The sequence below is a fragment of the Crocodylus porosus genome, unplaced genomic scaffold, assembly GCF_001723895.1.
Source record: "Crocodylus porosus isolate Cpor-Errol unplaced genomic scaffold, CroPor_comp1, whole genome shotgun sequence".
Classification (NCBI taxonomy): Eukaryota; Metazoa; Chordata; order Crocodylia; family Crocodylidae; genus Crocodylus; species Crocodylus porosus.
This window is the reverse complement of record NW_017728931.1, coordinates 118,397,714-118,415,359: the sequence shown is the minus strand read 5'-3', so window position 1 is coordinate 118,415,359 and position 17,646 is coordinate 118,397,714. Positions and strand designations below refer to the sequence as shown.

General features: G+C 37.4%; 1 protein-coding gene across 2 annotated transcripts in view; it reads left to right on the top strand.

Annotated features, from left to right (window-relative positions):
• The window catches only part of CPNE8 (copine 8), a 293,497-nt gene extending 276,068 nt beyond the window's left edge, over positions 1-17,429 (top strand). The window contains exons 18-20 of one of the 2 annotated variants that reach the window (XM_019543521.1): positions 1,831-1,888; positions 5,435-5,508; positions 15,642-17,429. In XM_019543521.1, coding sequence (XP_019399066.1) covers positions 1,831-1,888; positions 5,435-5,508; positions 15,642-15,830 — 321 coding nt within the window. In that variant the 3' untranslated portion in view covers positions 15,831-17,429. Of the gene's footprint in view, positions 1-1,830; positions 1,889-4,449; positions 4,530-5,434; positions 5,509-15,641 lie in introns of those variants that run through there. The other variant, XM_019543522.1, reaches the window with a different exon arrangement.
• The last annotated feature ends 217 nt before the right edge of the window (positions 17,430-17,646 follow it).

The window sequence follows — 17,646 nt, the reverse complement described above, 5'->3', positions numbered from 1 at the left end:
GTGGGGCCTGATCCCAGTGTGCAGGGTGGGGAAGAGGTGGTGCAGGGCCCCCAAAGCCTGATCCCCAGATATGGGACTCGGTGGAGGTAGTGCGGAACCCAGCGGAGCCCAATATCTGCATATGGGACCAGGCAGAGGCACTGGGATTTCCAGGACCCAGTCCAGCCCATGGACCAGCTCCATACCTCTCATCTGGCCTTCAGGGTCAAAAGGTTGAGTAATCCTGGTATAGAGTCTTCCAGGCTCTACCTCAGTATGTTTTCAACATGTGGAGTTAGAACTGAAACATCGTGTTCAGTGAACAGATTGACTACATAACAATTTCATCTTACGACCGTTAGCTTCCTGATCTAGTTTAAGTTCATAGTATCCGCTTTGCCCATTTCATCCTTAGTAGCATGCATAAGGTTCCTATTTACAAAGAAACATTTCCTACTTACACTCAGGAAAGCTGCTTTTATCTAGGTCTGTTCTATGCACAATATATGAGATATGACGAGTGAAAAATTACTTTGGTGTATAAAAAAAAAGTGTTTGTGTTTATTGAGAAAGAAAGAAAAAAATTCTATTGGGAGGGAGAAAATCATTTTAAAAGAATACTAACTTGTTTGTATGCAATTGTTGTTATTAAGGTTTAACTGAAGGAGGTTTGAAATTAGGCATAAACTTTACATCTATGATTATAGCCAATACGTAGGTCCTGCATAGAATGACTGAAAGGTTTGTAGTTCAAAAGTATGTCCCAGTAAAGAACAGATGTTAGTCATGATATTTGCTTGATGATTTTTTTTTTTTAATTATTATTATGTTCCTCCAGATAGCTAGTTCCAGGTCCTTAAACTAGCAGATGTTCTGCCCTTGACATTATCCTTATAGATTTACAAATATTTTGTTTAGTGAAGACCAAATATCATCACCGGTGTATGTTAAAAATAAGCAGAGGAGAGAGGGTAAAATTATGTCTGTACTTTGTAAAAACTTTGACTGTTTTACAATTTTATTTTGTACTTGCCCAGATTTCTTTTTTCTGTGTGACTTAGCTGCGTGATTTAATTAACATTTCTTTCATAAAAGAATTAAATTATTATTCCCTAGTCTCCAAGAACAGAAGCAATCCATTTTTAATGCTATAAGAAGCCATTTGGTTTGAACTAACAACACGCTGGGTACATCTACATGTGGCCATATGGCGCCATTGTTACTATGCTGTCATTTAGTACTTCTGTTTGGATGGTCCGTAATAGCTTGTACTGCACCATCCCAGCCACACAGTTATTTTTAGCTGCTGTGTCGCTGTAGCAGCACACTATAATGAAGGAGTGCATTGCTATGGCAACATAGCTGCAGCATCATGGTTTTTGCCCATTGATAGTATGTCGCTATAGTACATTGCTATGGCAGTGTAGTGTCACATGTAGATGTGCCCAGTAGCTTGAAAGTCTGTGTTCTTTACTGAACTTTCTAATTAAGGGTCAGGCTCTGTTAGTGGGTGCAACATTTGCATCTTTGATTGCAGTCACTTAATAAACAAGTGTAGGAAACTTATGTAATTCTATTTGTGTACACTTGTCATGGCCCAAATAGTACTTAATGCATTTAACATTTTACTTCATGGAGAAAAAAACAAAACAAAAATTGAAACAAAATGATTCATTGTGTTGTTCTCTTTCTTCAGGATTGGTTACACAGCTGAAATTAAGAATCTTCCTTGGAAAATTTTCCTACCTCAACAAAATAAATTATGTGTTTTTAATCAAATTATTATTCAAGTCAGCATAACTTTTGCAGACTATACTTTGTATTAAATCTATTTTTCTTTCTCTTCTGAAGGCCTCAAAGCTTCCGATGTCAATAATTATAGTGGGGGTAGGACCAGCAGAGTTTGATGGTAAGTGTTCTAGTTTAATCGGCTTGTTTTTAAATGCTCTCTTTGCTTGCATCTGATAACGTATGGCTCTTCAAACAATTCTGCACTTTAAAATAACAGCACAAAATGAAACAAACCGTGACCAGTGTCGATGCTTCCAGTGGACATAATGACTGATATCTGAGTGCACTTATAAACTAGCTTATGGAGTCATATTGCCCTACGGCCCCTGGCAGACATTCATTTAAAAGCTGAACCATGATCCCAGCTATTGCACCTCCTGCCATGCTATACATGTATGATGGGCATCACGATTATGGGATCAGATCCCAATAGTGTCATATTGCTGGTACAAGGGAGCCTAGGATCATGATGCTGGGCTTGCCCTAAACCACCAAGCTGAGTGTCCTGCCCCCCACAGCTGGGATTGTCAGTCATCTGACTGGGGCTCCCAGCTGTAAGAGCACGTGGAGCCCTTGAGACTAGCCACATATTCAGTTCATGGCATGATGAAAACCAGCCACAAAGTTGTTATACATTATTTGTGTAATAAGTGTATGATTTATTCCCTGTTTTATGATGCCAGTAATTGAATTGAACATTGGCTGGGTTAATCACTGGTTAATCATGTCTTAATTATGATGTCTGCCAGGGGCTTAAAAACTGTTCAAATCAAAGAACATATCCAAGCTCTACTTCTATGATGCTCCCAGCGGTGTTGTCATTTGTAATTATATTATTGACTCTTAATCTGGGATGAGCCTGAGATCAAGACAACTGAAAGATTAGAATAGTATAAACAAAACTAAAATTATTTGAAATGTTTTCTACTTAGGATATAGACCACTGGGGTGAGACTACCCTATTCTCCATTTGGTAATGCTCTGTTCTGGGGCAGGTATCCATTATATGTTATGTTCACTTTTTAAAAAAATATATTTTTCTAACATTCTAGTTTTTGGTATTGCTTGCCCATTTCACTTTCTGAAACCAAGCCAAATATTACTAGAACCAATAATCTTCAGAAAGGCACTTGGGAAAATATAAACAAGATATTTTCGTCTCGATATCTAATTTCTTTTCCTCCTTTGGGAAAAAGCCCAGGAGCAAAAATCATTTAATTTTTACAGAAAAGAGTAAAAAGAGTAAAAAAATTATGAAAGAAGTCTTCTAAAGCAGTAGTGTGATCTAATACAACTAGTGATTAAGTAGCTAAAGATTTTATAATTGCATGAAGACCTTATAGCTCTTGAAGTGAACTTCTTGAACGTCTTTACACATGCTTTGGGGGTAGGGAGAGGGGGCACGTGAATTGAATAGAGCAGCTCTTGGAGCTGCTTTAAAGTGCCCACAGTGTCTTACGTATTCAGCATCCCGTGCTTCAAAATGGGGGAGGAGGGCACTCTAACTAAAACTCATTTAATGCACCCCCTGCTGCCATTTTGAAGTGCAGGGATGCTGAATACACGAGATGCAGTGGCTGCTGGAGTGCACTAATTGGCACACACCAGCAGACTTGATTGAGTTAATTAATTCGATTAAACTTGGGGAAGAAAAAGTAGAAAAGAGTTTCAATAAATCTTGTGCTTATTGCCAGCCAGCTGATAAATGTATCTGAAGAGATTTTCTCCTTGCAAAACAGTTACAGAAAGACTCATAAAAATTAAAGTTAAAGCTCAGGGTGAAAAGTGATAACATACAGGAGTTGGACTGATCGCAGAAGGGAACAACTTGCCAATCCAACTTGCTTTCCCTGGTGGAGAGCTCCTGTCTAACTTACATCTTCACAGTCACAGCTTTAGCCTATTACTGGAAAGGAAAGAGAGCAGTGCTGTAGTGAGGGCGGGGGGGAGTGGGCCAACTGCCCCAGACACCAAAGCAAAAGGGTGCCAACAGGTGCTGCCCAGCCGGGGCAGGGCACAGGATGGAGCCGCAAGCGGCTCATTTGCAGGGGTGCAGGGATGGGGGGAGGGCAGCTCCAGCTGCTGCGTGCACTCCCAGGTGAGCATGGGGAGGGCATGTAACCCCCAGATCTGTACGTGGGGCGAGGGCAGGTTGCCTCTGTGGGCTTTGCCCCAGGCACCAAATTTCCTTGCAACGGTGCTGAAAGAGAGCCACGTGCTTCCCCTGGGTCCTAAAGAGAGTAAGATCATGTCCTCAAAATTGCATTAGTGCAAAATTGCCCTGCACAACATCTCCCGATAATGGAGAAACTCAGTGGGACAGTCCCGCCTGGAAGTGGGGGTGGTGCAACACCCTTGAGAGCATCGTGCAGCACCTCAGTTTAAGAATTACTGGCTTACATAAACTCGATGAGAAACTACATGACTGTAATTCAGTGAGTAACACAAAGATGACAATATTTTTAGTCATAAAAGACATGGAGGGTGCTGGCAGAAGCTCACAAAAGGGGAAATTATTGTATAAGATGGTAACTTTTCATATTCCTAAGCTTTCATAATGTGACCCAGTACAGAAGAAAAGCATTTACTAGGATCAAAAAGGATCTGATCAATTTTGGCACCTGTGCCTTAGTCTTGTTGTTGGCTAAACTCCAGATGATGCATCACTGATTTTTACAGTGATATCTTCAGCTGTGAAACTGTTGGACAAAAAGAAAGTGAGAGAAAAATGCTATGAGGGATAAGAAGCAATGGATTTGGTATGTAGAACGCTTATTACCCCATAATGAGAAAATTTGGCTTCATACTCCAGATTGAATTTGCAGGGGTGATATTTATTTTTTTAAAAAAAAGGAAATTTATTTTTAAACCTGTTTGTTTGTACTTACTTAAAATATCTGAGAAAAAGTGTCATATCTATTTTACAGTCACTTTTGGAAGCAGAACTTTAGCCTTTCTAGTACTAGAAATGTAAATTATGATTATGTTTCATAGTTTCATAGTTATGTTGTATTAATGTGCTTTAGGCAAAAGGCAGGGTGAGGTGGCACCTTAGAGAATAATGTGCTCTAGGTAGTCATATGCTAAACAGTTATGCTACGTCAGACTACATAAACACTGAACAAATTGCTTGCCCGAAGCACAGTGTGATCAATTTTCTGTAATAATTTTAAAAGCTTTTTACTACTGGGTAATGGCAGTTTTTCCACTTCCAGATACAGATCTGAGTCACATTTGCCACATGCAGTGCCAAATAATAACTTCCATAAGCTTAGGCTACAAGAAAAGTCATCTTTGTCTAAGAAAATTGGAGAATTGTTTGTGAACTGTATTTCATTAGACCTAACATGCAATTAATTGGGTACATATTGGGATGGAGTTTGGATATCTACAGGCTCTCCATGCCAGGGTTTATTTTGTGCTAAACTAACCAAAGCTAAAAATGCAAGTAACATATGGTATTGGCATAAGAGAATGGAAATTATCCAAATGTATCATATACAACAGTTAATGAAGAGTCTTAAGAGGTAACTTTTAATCTAATAGAAAAATGTTGTCATCCTGCACAGAATTCAAAGAACCTAAGACTTTGTTTTCCATAACTTAGATTTGTTGTATGAGTGAAGTAGTAAGTGAATGCATTCATTTGTTTTTCTTTTTTAAGCTATGGAAGAATTGGATGGTGATGCAATCAGAATTTCCTCAAGAGGAAAATATGCAGAAAGGGATATTGTGCAGGTGAGAGGCAAAAAATACTTCTAATATTAATTGCTAAGACTTCAAATGCTCAAAATAGGCCTGCTTTATGTTGAATTCCTTCCTTTTCCACATTCCTGTGTAGTAGTTCATCAGTCAGCCACATAAGATCCTTCTTGTGAAATACTGGTAACAAACCAAAATCTCCCTACTGTAATGCACAGCTTCTTATCAGAGTAGGTTGTTGTAGATTCCCTAACTGACCAGAAAAGTTTTAAAACTTTATTAATAAAATGTTAAAATTATAGTTTATTTTACGACTTGATAGAGTTGGAAGACAATACAGGACATTGTAGCGACATAGGTACAATTTGACATATATTGATGCAATCTAAGACATGCAATTAGTTATTCAGCCTTCATTAAACTGGGGTAAAGTGGTTAGGAAGTTTCAATTCAATGCTGTAGACAGGCGAGAGATAGGACCCCACACATGATAACCATGTTGGTACAAAGTTTGCAACCTAGGGAATTAATAGTTACTGGCTTTAGCTTGCAGTGTACAATTGCTGGGGCGGGGAATATTCAAAGGCTTTGCAAGTCTGTGGTACAATGGGGAACGGGGGGCAGAGGTGTCAATTTGCTCCACCACTCTCACTTGCAGCATATTGTTTCAGCTGGCTCTCTTCATACTTGCAGTGACTGGTAGTGTGTTCATTGTAGATGTTCCTTGATCATAGGATATCATGAGGTACCTCCCAGTTTTAACTAGCAGTGGGGTACTCTTCAGAATCTCAAGATGCTCTTGTTGATCAGGCCCCATGCCTTAAGTGCCCTGTGATCCTTATCAAGAAGGCTGATGATTTATATACCTGGCTTATAGAGCTTTATGGTACCTATACACATGCCAGAAGTCTACTCTGACGCATGCTAATTAGCATGCATTGGAGCAGACTCAATTAATCGAGTGTGTTGGAGCATGTGAATTAATGTGCTCCAGCAGCTTCCATGCTGTATCTATTTAGTATCTCCGCACTTCAAAATGGCAGCAGGGGTGCTTGAACTAAAGATTGTCAAATGAGCTTCAGTTCAAGTGTCCCCGCCACCATTCTGAAGTGTGGGACACTGAATACACAAGATGTTGTGGACACTTTAATTAGAGTGGCTCTTGGAGCCACTCTAATTAAAGCACCCCTCCTCCACCCCAGAGCACATGTTGACTCCAGGTGGAAGCTGAACTGGTTGCCCTTTGATCCTTTGCCTGTGTGCTGCACTTGTCTTACTGATTTCCCTAAAGAGAAATTAAGAACTTTTGTGGTAGACATGAATACGTGGCTTAACCAGTTTAATAAATTTAAAATATACTCCCTTCTATGTACTTCTGTTTGGGGCTTCTCAAAACTCCTGTAACCCATCATTTGGCCGATTTAGATTGAGATCTTAACCATCAGATGCTTTATTGAAAGTGATGCTTTTCTTTTTGTCACTGGAAATGAATATGTCCAGGTTAAACACAACCTCACCATCAACTTAGCCTGGCAACCAAATTTGAGGGAAACACTGATTCCCAAAAAAAGAAAGGCAAGGGGGAAACTAAACATGTCACAGCTAAGAAATGGAACTGAATTCTAGAGACTCTTGTTTATTGAACTGTTGCTTAGTATAATTCAGCAGCAAATCAGATCAGGGGTGTATTCAATCACCTACTGATTGATTGATTTGTCCAAAACAATCAATCCAGTAAATTGGACAAATTGTGCAGTCATTCTTTTGCCAGCACTGACTGCATCCAGAACTGATGCCCATACATTTCTAACATAATGTTTGCATTATAGCAATAAACTTTGCACTGTGACTCAGCAGGTGCTTGTTTAATCCATATGCTTTGGGAGTATTCCAACATCCATTTGTTCTGGAGAAAACTTAATTCCATGATTAATAGTGCAATAATTAAGAATAAACTTGTATCACAAACCAGGCATGTACAGTTAGCTCTTGTGAATACTAAATGTGAAAACTTGGCTGAGTAGTGGACTGGTAACTAAGTTACGCCTATATAACTATATAACTAGTGTTATACAGGTGTTGATATACAAAAAGGGCTTATTAATTTAAGATTGGCACACAGACATAGTGAGGCTAACCATTCAGAAAGAATTGCATACTAGTAATAGAATTGTCCAAGATAAGTTCTGGGACATACATGATACTTCCCTGGAAAGATCTGAATAATTTATGTTGCACCCACTCACTTCACTGCCTCTCTGCCCAGCTTCCTTTCATATCCATCCATTTTCCTCTTTGTCCTTTCTCATTCCTTTTTGTTAACATCTTCTCTTATTTCTTTTATTGCTGAACTCCTGTTTTTTTCCTTAGTCCATTATTTCTTCTTTCCATATCTAAGATAAGGATAAGACAGAATGAGATTATAAATGGATGTTATTAGTGTGTAATACGTATATAAAGAAAATGATCTGTGTTAAACATTTTTACTGTATGTACATAGTGATTTTTTTTTAATTATACTAATGGTCAGGTTGTAAGTAATTAATTTTATGAGACGGTTGTTTTAGGTTTTTATCTCTTGTAATAAACCAGAAGTTCCTCAGGATCTTCATCAACTTGGGAAAAAAATGTTTTTAATGAACTAAATCAATACAAACTACGATGTTAGTAAATCACCCTTTCTTCTATTTTGAATGTTTAATATAAATTAACACAGATGCATATAGTAGCTGTATAATACGTTTTATTATATGTTTCCCATGAATTTTCAATTATGTTGGAAGTTTCAGAATTTATAAAGCTTACCAGCAGTAGTGAAAGTGTCATTGGGGAAGCTGTGATTTTTGGAATTGGGAAAGCGAGACACGTAGTTTGAAATTATGGCTGTCCTAGGTAAAAATACCATGTTTTTTCATTTAAGAGTGAAATATTTCTTCTAAAAACGCCCTGTATCTTTAACTTAAATTCCTAAAAAAAAAAAGGCAAGCAGGAGGATCAACTCTTATTTACCACAGAGACTGCATTTTTGTAAATAAATTCATGTTTCATGAGTCAAAAAATGTGAGTGCATCTTAAATTCAGGGATGTTTTATATTCACTGGAATATAACATGAATAATTAAACTGCTTCCACTGACATCCTTTTTAAGTTTTTACAGGTAGAGTTTGATTGAAATGAGTGGGATGACTCGTATCACAAAGAGCTGTTATTTCAGGCTATCTGCATGCTCAGGAAGACAACCCTCTGTAGTTGTTTTTTTCTTACGTGTCAAGGCTCTCCTTTTATAACTGCTTTTAAAACAGTTTTTGAAATGAAAGTTTGTATACACTAGGACAGTTCTGAAACAAAAGTGTGGCTGTTGCCCTAAATACTCTGGCAATGTTTTATTATGTAATGGGAACTGTGTATTAGTTCTACTCAGGCTCTCCTATGTTACTTTTACCATTCAAATCAGAGGACCCACTGAGAGCCCCCTAACAGGACATGGCAAGGCACAGTGGAAAGACGGACAGTGACATGGAGAAGGAAAGACTGAAGAGCCAGGAGTGAGGGGAAGAGGGGAAGGGACATAGGGAGAAGACAGAGATGTGTCTTGATTCTATAGTTTCATATAACAGATTTTCACAGCTTCTACCACCAGTTTAGCTGAAACAGTAGTAACGCTGGTGAGAATGGATGTTTTCCCAACAATATGACATTGAAACAGAAACGAGAAAAAGGAAGGAAGAAAGAAATACCCTATATATAAATACCAGTATATGATAAGAGACAGGAAAAGAACAGAAAATTGGCTTTGAAATGATAAATATTATCTCAAATTGCACTCAGAAGGGAATAAGGAACTACTGTAATGTACACAGTGCCCTGCTATATTTAGCAGGCATGTTGCTGCATTTTCATGCATTTAAAATACTTTGCAGCTGTAATGATTCTTAAAAGCTGGCAACCCAATGTGCCTTTTAGAAAAAACAGCATTTTATTGTATATTTAATTGAATAGTTTTATAAAAGCAAGTCAGCTTTATCCTTTCAGATTGCTATACACTATATAAAGGTCATGTTGGACGTAAAGGATTTGACATTTGTCATATGTTGTTTGGCTGTCCTACCTACTATATCTTTCTGTAGGTATTTAGCTAAAAAGATATTGGCTACTTAGATTTGGATTGTAGCAAAGTTCTAAATTAAACACATTAATAGAAAACATGAAACAACAAGTTTTGTTAAAATATTTCTGATACTCTGAAAACACCAAGGAAATAAAAAGCACATTAATTAGCTATTGTTCTTTGTGTCTTAACAGTGAGGGTGGGATTAACTTTCAGTTTACTGCATTTTCACAAATCTGTCATTTGGCAAAAAAATAATAGTACACTTTGTTTACCAGTATCTAAAAATATATTAATTTAACATTTAATATTCTGTCTATGCAGTATGGCACTCTGATGATTAGAAAGAACCTCCCTAGTCATTGTATGACTCAAACAGAAGGGCACATCTAGTACATCCTTGGTCATTACAGTGCTTTAATGGTACCAGTGGAGAAGGACTATCTCTTTCCTAACTACTATTGCGTAGCACAGCGTCCCTCCATCCCCAGTTTTGCAGTCATCCTTTTGCCAATACTGACTGATGCCCATACATTCCTAATACCATGTTTGCATCATAGCTGAACTCAGGCGTGCAGCAGCTATTCCATTTATGTGCTGTAGAAAATAATAAAGGATATTCCTGACAAGCCTGAAGGTTCTAAAATACTGCATTTTCTTGCATACCATATGCTCCCAAATAAGACACATACCTTATGCTTGAGAAAGCAGAATGAAGAAAAAAGATTTTTCCCGAGTTAGGGCTACATAAAGCTGAACCGAGCATAACCTTCAGTTTGCTTACCCTCTCTTTACTATTCAGGCAGAAGGTACAGATTTTTTTTCAACCCTTTCATGTTTAAACTATCAGCATCTCTTGGCTGCTCAGCCAAAAGCTGAAATTGTAGCTGCTGCAGACTGGACTCCATGGGCAGATCTAGAATTTTTGAAAGAGTTTAAAACATTCTACAAAGCTATGAAGTAGGAGGAGGAAGGCCAGAAATAACTAACAGACTGTAAAATTGATGAACAAAGGATAAATTAATTAGTGGGACATGAAGACCATTAAAAATGGAGTGAATTGAAAGAATGAGATTAACTATAGTGACCCATTAAGTCAGTTGGCTTCCTCAGTACTGCCTGAATAGAAGTGCCACTTCTGTTTCTAAACAGCTGATTTTAAAATTTGGGTGCAGCAGGAATCAAAGGAGAGTGTGACTACCACCCCCTGCCCTGTCTGATTTGCCCTAGCTGGACTCTACCCTTCCTTCCATGCAGCTGCTGGAGGGAAGAAAAGAAAAAGCAGCAGCAGCCATCTTCTGGCATTCCTATGCTTCTATTTTGGGCAGAATGTCTGTTTCCCTGCTTACATCACACACCCCAAATTTGGGAGACTCGTATTTGGAAAAAAGGTGCATGTGACATGTAAATAACTGTAGTAGAAAAAGCTTTTTAATGCTATGAACAGTATTAGAGTGCAAATGTACTTGTGCTTGTACTTTTACTCACTCCCCCAGAAGCAGGAAAAAGTGTGAAAAAGACACAATTTTAATACAGTACTAACTTGGTTAAAAGAGATAAATGATCATGGCTATTTCTGATGCATTATACAGTTACATAATCTTAATTGTATCGTTTTAACCTCAGTGCATAAAACATATTTCATATAAGCATTTTTCAGATTAGCTTTTAAGTTTTGATCGAAAGTTACTAAAGATTGAGCTAAGGTTACAAAAAAATATAAATTGCCAATATGAATAGAACATGATGGGGAAAATGTGCACAAAAGTGAGTGTTGTGAGAATGAATCATAGCCCTTTAGTATTAACTACTGTGCCAGAAAGATAGTTTGGAAATCTATACTGTGGCCATTAATGCAAGATGCTGAAGCAGGATCGGGATAGTGCCCACACCTGATAAAAAATAAATGGACTTGGCAGCTAATGCTATGATTTGATTTCTTGAAAGCATCTATAAGTCAAACTTACCTTAAAGCTAAAAGTCATTTATTAGACATCATCATTCACTTTATATATGCATCGTGACCTTTGAACTGTTCCTCTCTCCACTATGTTTAATGCTATTAGGAGTTGGGTGAGTTCTTCCTGTGCTTGCACATTGCTATTGGATTAACTTGTTATAATTAAAATATCAGTCGTACCCATCAAGCCATTTCTGAGAGACCTATCGTCTGATACATCTTCTTTCTAGAAATGTTATTTAATAAACTCTTATTAGTATAGACAAAACCCAGAGGTCAGCAATGAGTTCACTTCCAGGAACCTTACAGGAATTACAGCAGGTAGACAGTAGTAAAATTCTAACAGGAACTCAAATATATGCACTTCACATGAGATCTAGCTCCAGCATAAGAGTGATTCTTTCATGTTCTGCTCTGTGATTCTGCAGCGACTCTGCTTGTTCACCATTCCATTGTGGCTATCGTATTCAACTTCAGAGGGGCAAAGCCCTTAATAGGAGGACACATGTCATTGTAACTAATGAATTCCTCCAGAGACTGTTTTTCAACCATTTTGGAGAGAATTGGCATCCCTTAGTTGAGATAACACGTTACAGTAGTGTAACATGCAAGCAACCCAATGTTTTGGCTACTCACCACCTGGATTGCTTCCACCTGCTGCCTGATCTCTTTGTATTTACATTCATCTAACAACGTTTACTATCTTGAAAAGATGTGAATCCTCCTGCTTGACACAAAATATGTCTTTATTTGACATTCCAGATGAGCTGTCAACTGGCAGGTGGTCTCTGGTAGTCTATCAAAGTTGTTCCTGGATTGGGTTATTTGCTCATTTCTCAGACTTCTTCTATCACGACTTTTGAAAAAATATGTGCAAGTTTCAGCAGCTATTCAGTCCTACAAAACCTTGATTATAGGACAACAGGTGTGCTCAACTGAGTCTACTGTTATATAAGCTGTGAAGCAATTTCTGATTTGCTGCTGGTTTGGTCAACCAGCTTTCTTTTGATGAACAAAATGGTTGTCTTGTAGATTAGATTCCAGCTTCTTCAAATAGTTTTCAGGCTTTTGGAAATTTGGCTCAATGTAAATAGTTAAGCATAGTTAAAATAAATGACAGCATCACTGCAACCAATCTAAACTCGTTTCACAAGTACAGGATCAGCAAGTACTCTTCAAAGATGACATGGGAAAAGTTTGGGGGGTTTTTAAATTAACTTTGAGCCATTTATATTGCTGCTGTGAAAGTGACCTGAAATGATGTTGGGTTTGATTTGCTTTCATGTTTCAATCTTTTCTTCATCATATTTGCTGGCGGGCTTCTTGGGGGTCTTATAAGAGCTGTACTGTAAGTTCTCACTTTAGCATTTACCTAATTCCCAAAAGCTGGCTCCCTCTTTAGAAAAATGAGATCAAGTCACTGCCTGTTAGGGGTGTGTGAAGCGGGCAGTATTCAATTCTGATTCAGCCTGATTCGGGGGACAGTGATTCGATTTGCTGATTTGGATCCCTGATTCAATTCAGCCAAATCTGAAGATTCGATTCTGATTTGGAGAACCAGTGATTGTCACAGACACAGTTTATATGTTTTTTCTACATGCCTCGAGGTACCAGGCATGGCTCATGAACACTGAGATGGTAAGTACTTCTGATCCACTTCTGGGTCCACCACCAAGCGTGCAGGAGGCCCCCCTCCCCCATGCACTCCCATGGAACGCTCCATCTGCCCCACCATCTCAGCATTCACAAGCCACGTCTGGTACCTTGAGGTATGTAGGAAAAACATACAGCTGTGTCTATGGCCGAATCGTCGAATCTTTCCTAATCAAATTGGAGGCTTCTGATTTGATTCGGAGAGATTAATGGGTCTCCTGATTCGATTCGGATTCAGAGATTTAGCCGCTGAATCAGGCCAAATCTCTTCTGAATCAAATCAGTGACTGAAGCTTCGCGGAGCCCTACTGCCTGTAACTCCACCATGCGGTAACAAATATATCCCTTTTAGTACAGGCCTCTCCCTAGACCTCCAACTAGTCCTCTACACCTCATAGTGGTGCTTGCACACATTGCTTTGTGAAATGCTGCTTTAATTTATGGGATGAAGATTTTCAACCTTGGAAAAACCCAATCGTCATCATGCTCATTAGCAATGAAAAATACATTTTAACAAAAATCCCCTGGGCTTTCATACAGTATAAATTGGAATCTTTTTTTCCGTCTCTGCTTAGCATTCTTCTGTTTTCTTTCTCCTATAATATGTTCTTCTTAGCTTTTCTGTTGCAATAGAGGTTTTCAAGTTTAACCAAAGGAAAAGAAAGAAAAGAGGACAAGCCCCTTTTCAGTGTTTTAATTTTAATTTTTTTTCTTTGAAAATTATCTTTAAAGCTGTTTCTGCTTATATTCCCTTTGGCTCTTAGCACCCTGGAAGGACTATTCAGATTATTGTTTTGCATCAGTGGAATATGCATCAGACCAAATACTAATGTCTAAGAACATGCATATGTTCTTGTGGAATGAAAAAGTGTCTTAACTTTACCTCATCCCCAGGAGGAAACTAGAAATGTAGGTGTTACATGGTAGAGTGCAGCTGATGGTCTAGATTCTCAAGGCTGTTCTGTTCAATTTTTTTGGAGTTCAGGAGGCAAAAAATGGCCAATGACAGGCGTCCTTTGTGCAAATCAATTCTCCACTGGTAATAAAGCTGATAGAAGCAGTTCCTCATCTAGGGATATGTTGTTCGTCTTTTGCGGGCAAAGACAACCGCATCCAGCGGTGGGGAGGAAGAAGAGAGAAAAGGAGAAAAAAAGGAGAAAAGAGAGAGAAGAAAGAGAAAAGAAGGGGGTGGAGGCTAGGTTGCATGGGTATGTAGGTGACTTATAAGCCCAATCTTTGTCTTAAACAATCTGCTGCAACAGGGGCAGGAAAGCGATAAGGACTGGGTACGGGAGGTTTTTATTTTCCTGGCCATGCATTTTTTCATTGCTTTTGCCATGAGTTGCTGTTCAAAGGCCAGTGCTCCATTCTGGATTGATAACCAGAACCATATTGATACGGATATCCTGTGAAAATAAAACAGTATATTTGGACCAAGGTGTAGCAGTGTTGCAGTGCACAGTTCTCAACAATATTAAAAGAATTTAACTGTTTTAGTTAATCCCAGAGGTGAACACTGTTTGGGAACTGGAAGTGGCCCCCTGGTTTTCACCCTTTTCATACTAACCAGAGCTTTAGCAACAAGGAATTTGACACACTGGTATGAAAAGGACATAGTAATGGCTAAAAGATGCCACACTGCAGCCACTTCCAGAATGTGGACAATCCTGAAAAAACATCCTCCCAAGTAGTGTCTGTAAATGTGAGATTTATAGGATACAATAGAGCAGTGTACTCACTGCTTCTAGTTTTGTAATTGGGCAATGACTAATGATCAGTAACGGCTTTTTATTTTTACTGTCATTCATATATTTAGGTAATATACAGAAACTATTTGTGTGGTTGTTTTTAAATGAAGTGGTAAATGGAAAAAAGTTAGCAGTTTATAGTTAAAATTTTGACATGGTAATTAAATGTGTTACCATGAAACACAATATAAGCTAGTCATATGTTATCTTATTTCAGTATCTCCTTTTGGCTTATGTCCAATGCTAGACAGCATGCATTGTCACTATTATATAATAATGTCTTTCAGAATAGTCAGGAAGGGAAGAGAAATTAATATATAAATCTAATAAATACATAATGCTGCTACTAAACAATAAACATTCAATGGCTTCCTATAAGAAATTACCTAGACCAGCTTAATTGCTTTACTTGTAGTACCTCTTCAGTGAAAGAAGATATCGTTACCTGCTTGAGGCAGCCATGGCTTAACAAGTTTGGAGTTATTTCTACTATCTGCTACATTTTTACAAGTAAAAAAAACTATGCAATGTGCAGTAGATTTATTATTCATTCTTGAAAGTTATTAATCTGAAGTTTTTTTATATGCAGATCTCATATGTCATGCAACTTGTTTGATATGTGCACATGGCATATATATCATGCCACATGCATACATATTTTATATATATATATATATATATATATATCTTTATTTTGTAGTTTGTGCCATTCCGGGATTATGTTGACAGAAGTGGAAACCACGTATTAAGTATGGCCAGACTTGCTAAAGATGTCTTAGCTGAGGTCCCAGACCAGTTTCTCTCTTACATGAGGGTCAGAGGAATCAAGCCGTCACCTGCACCACCTCCATATACACCCCCTATTCACATGTTACAGACTCAAATATGACTGCTCCAAATGCTCAACATTTATTACAAACCATGTAGAACTGTTGAGTCAGAGTTTCAGTCTTGGTGCACTTCAAGCAACCAGTGAATTATTACTATTGTCTCTGGATGCAGTAGTAGCTTGTGATGGGTTCCTGGAGCAAAAGAAATTTTCTTCATATACCAAAATACTCAATATGGTTGCATGAGCAACTGAAAAGCTTTTAAATGCTAGGATCAAAATGTTGATGTTCTTTCTGAGTCTTATTTTTTTCTGACAGAAAAGATACTTTTTCATTTATTCGTTCGGGGAAAGCACAAGTCAGTTTCAACTCAGAAGATATTGTCCTCCCTGACTACTGTGTGTTTATAACTGGAATGCAATTCCTCTGTATCAATGTTTACATGTTACTACTTTTTAAATTTCAGTACTTTTATAATTCTTCTTAAGAATAAAAGTTTGGAATATTGAATCATTGTCTTCTAGCCTGCAATAGCTATAGCCACAAGGGAAGCAATATCTCTTTGAATGATTATCCAAACAAATACAAGAGAATATCTGTGAAAAGGACAGATTACATGCATGCTTTCTCAGTAATTGAATGCCCTTTCTTTTAAGTGTTGAGTAATCAATTCATTTATCACAATTTAAAGCAGTATTTGAAAATAAGTTGTCAAGATATGACTATTGAAGTTGTATTTGACTTACCAGTAATGCCAAACCTCAAGAAGAGGCATATGTATTTTTCAGAGATCCTCTAATTTATAAATTTACATTTTATAAACTAGGAATGATAACATTATTAAAAAATAAGAACTATTACATACTATAATTAAAGAAAATTACCTCAAGTCAAACATTTTCAAGTCCCATAGTTGGCTGACTTAAGTTTATTAGAATCATATCAGATTCTATTTAAGAGCATTAGCACTTTTGTATCATAGATCTTTTCAAGTGATTACACCAGAAATTTTATAATTAACCATTTTAAAGCTATTTAAAATGCATCGGTGTCACCGTTGTGTAGATTACCCATTCAAAGGGATGCTGGCTCTTAATGCTAAGTCCACTGATGTCAACTAATCACATTGCCATTCTGGGTAATCAGTTATAATACTTCATAAATTAACTAGTTTAAAAATGGCACGGCCATGTTGCTTTGTGCACAACAACTTTGTGTACTGGACTACCCAAATATTTTATTATATGCTTGTTCGTATCTAATTATAAAATGTTTTTGCATGTACAGTTTTTACAGAAAATACACAGTTTGAGTTTGTGTCAGACATGTTTTATTTAAAACAAATGGCCTTAAATCTCACAGAATTCTTGGAAATGATTGTGAATTGCCTTCAAACACTGTTAAACTGAAAAAAAAGTTTTATTTTTTGTGTCAATATGGTAACTGCCTTGTAATGTAACTTTTTTCTTTGCATATAACCAGTTTACTACCTTGTTCATTACTATTCTATGTTGTACTGTACAGTATCAAATTAAGGTGCATTTTTTAAGCATGCAAAGAGGGTTTTTTGCTGGAAAACATATCTGCAGTATCAATGGCATATAACTGTAAATGCAGAATCTTCCATTTTTAAATGTATTAAAACTCCTTAAAATGAATATCTCATGTTGGAAATTATTTTTTCCAGAAAACTGTTCTGTTACGATAAAGAACTTTTTGGTAAGAAGAAATATTGTTTTAATTTTATTTCAGAATGTTTTTTACATAAATATGAAGTTTACTTTTCTCACCAAAATGTGTGTGTGTGTGTGTGTGTGTGTGTGTGTGTGTGTTTTAATGGATTTGTGTTGTGCGAACAGAATTTGATACCTGGTA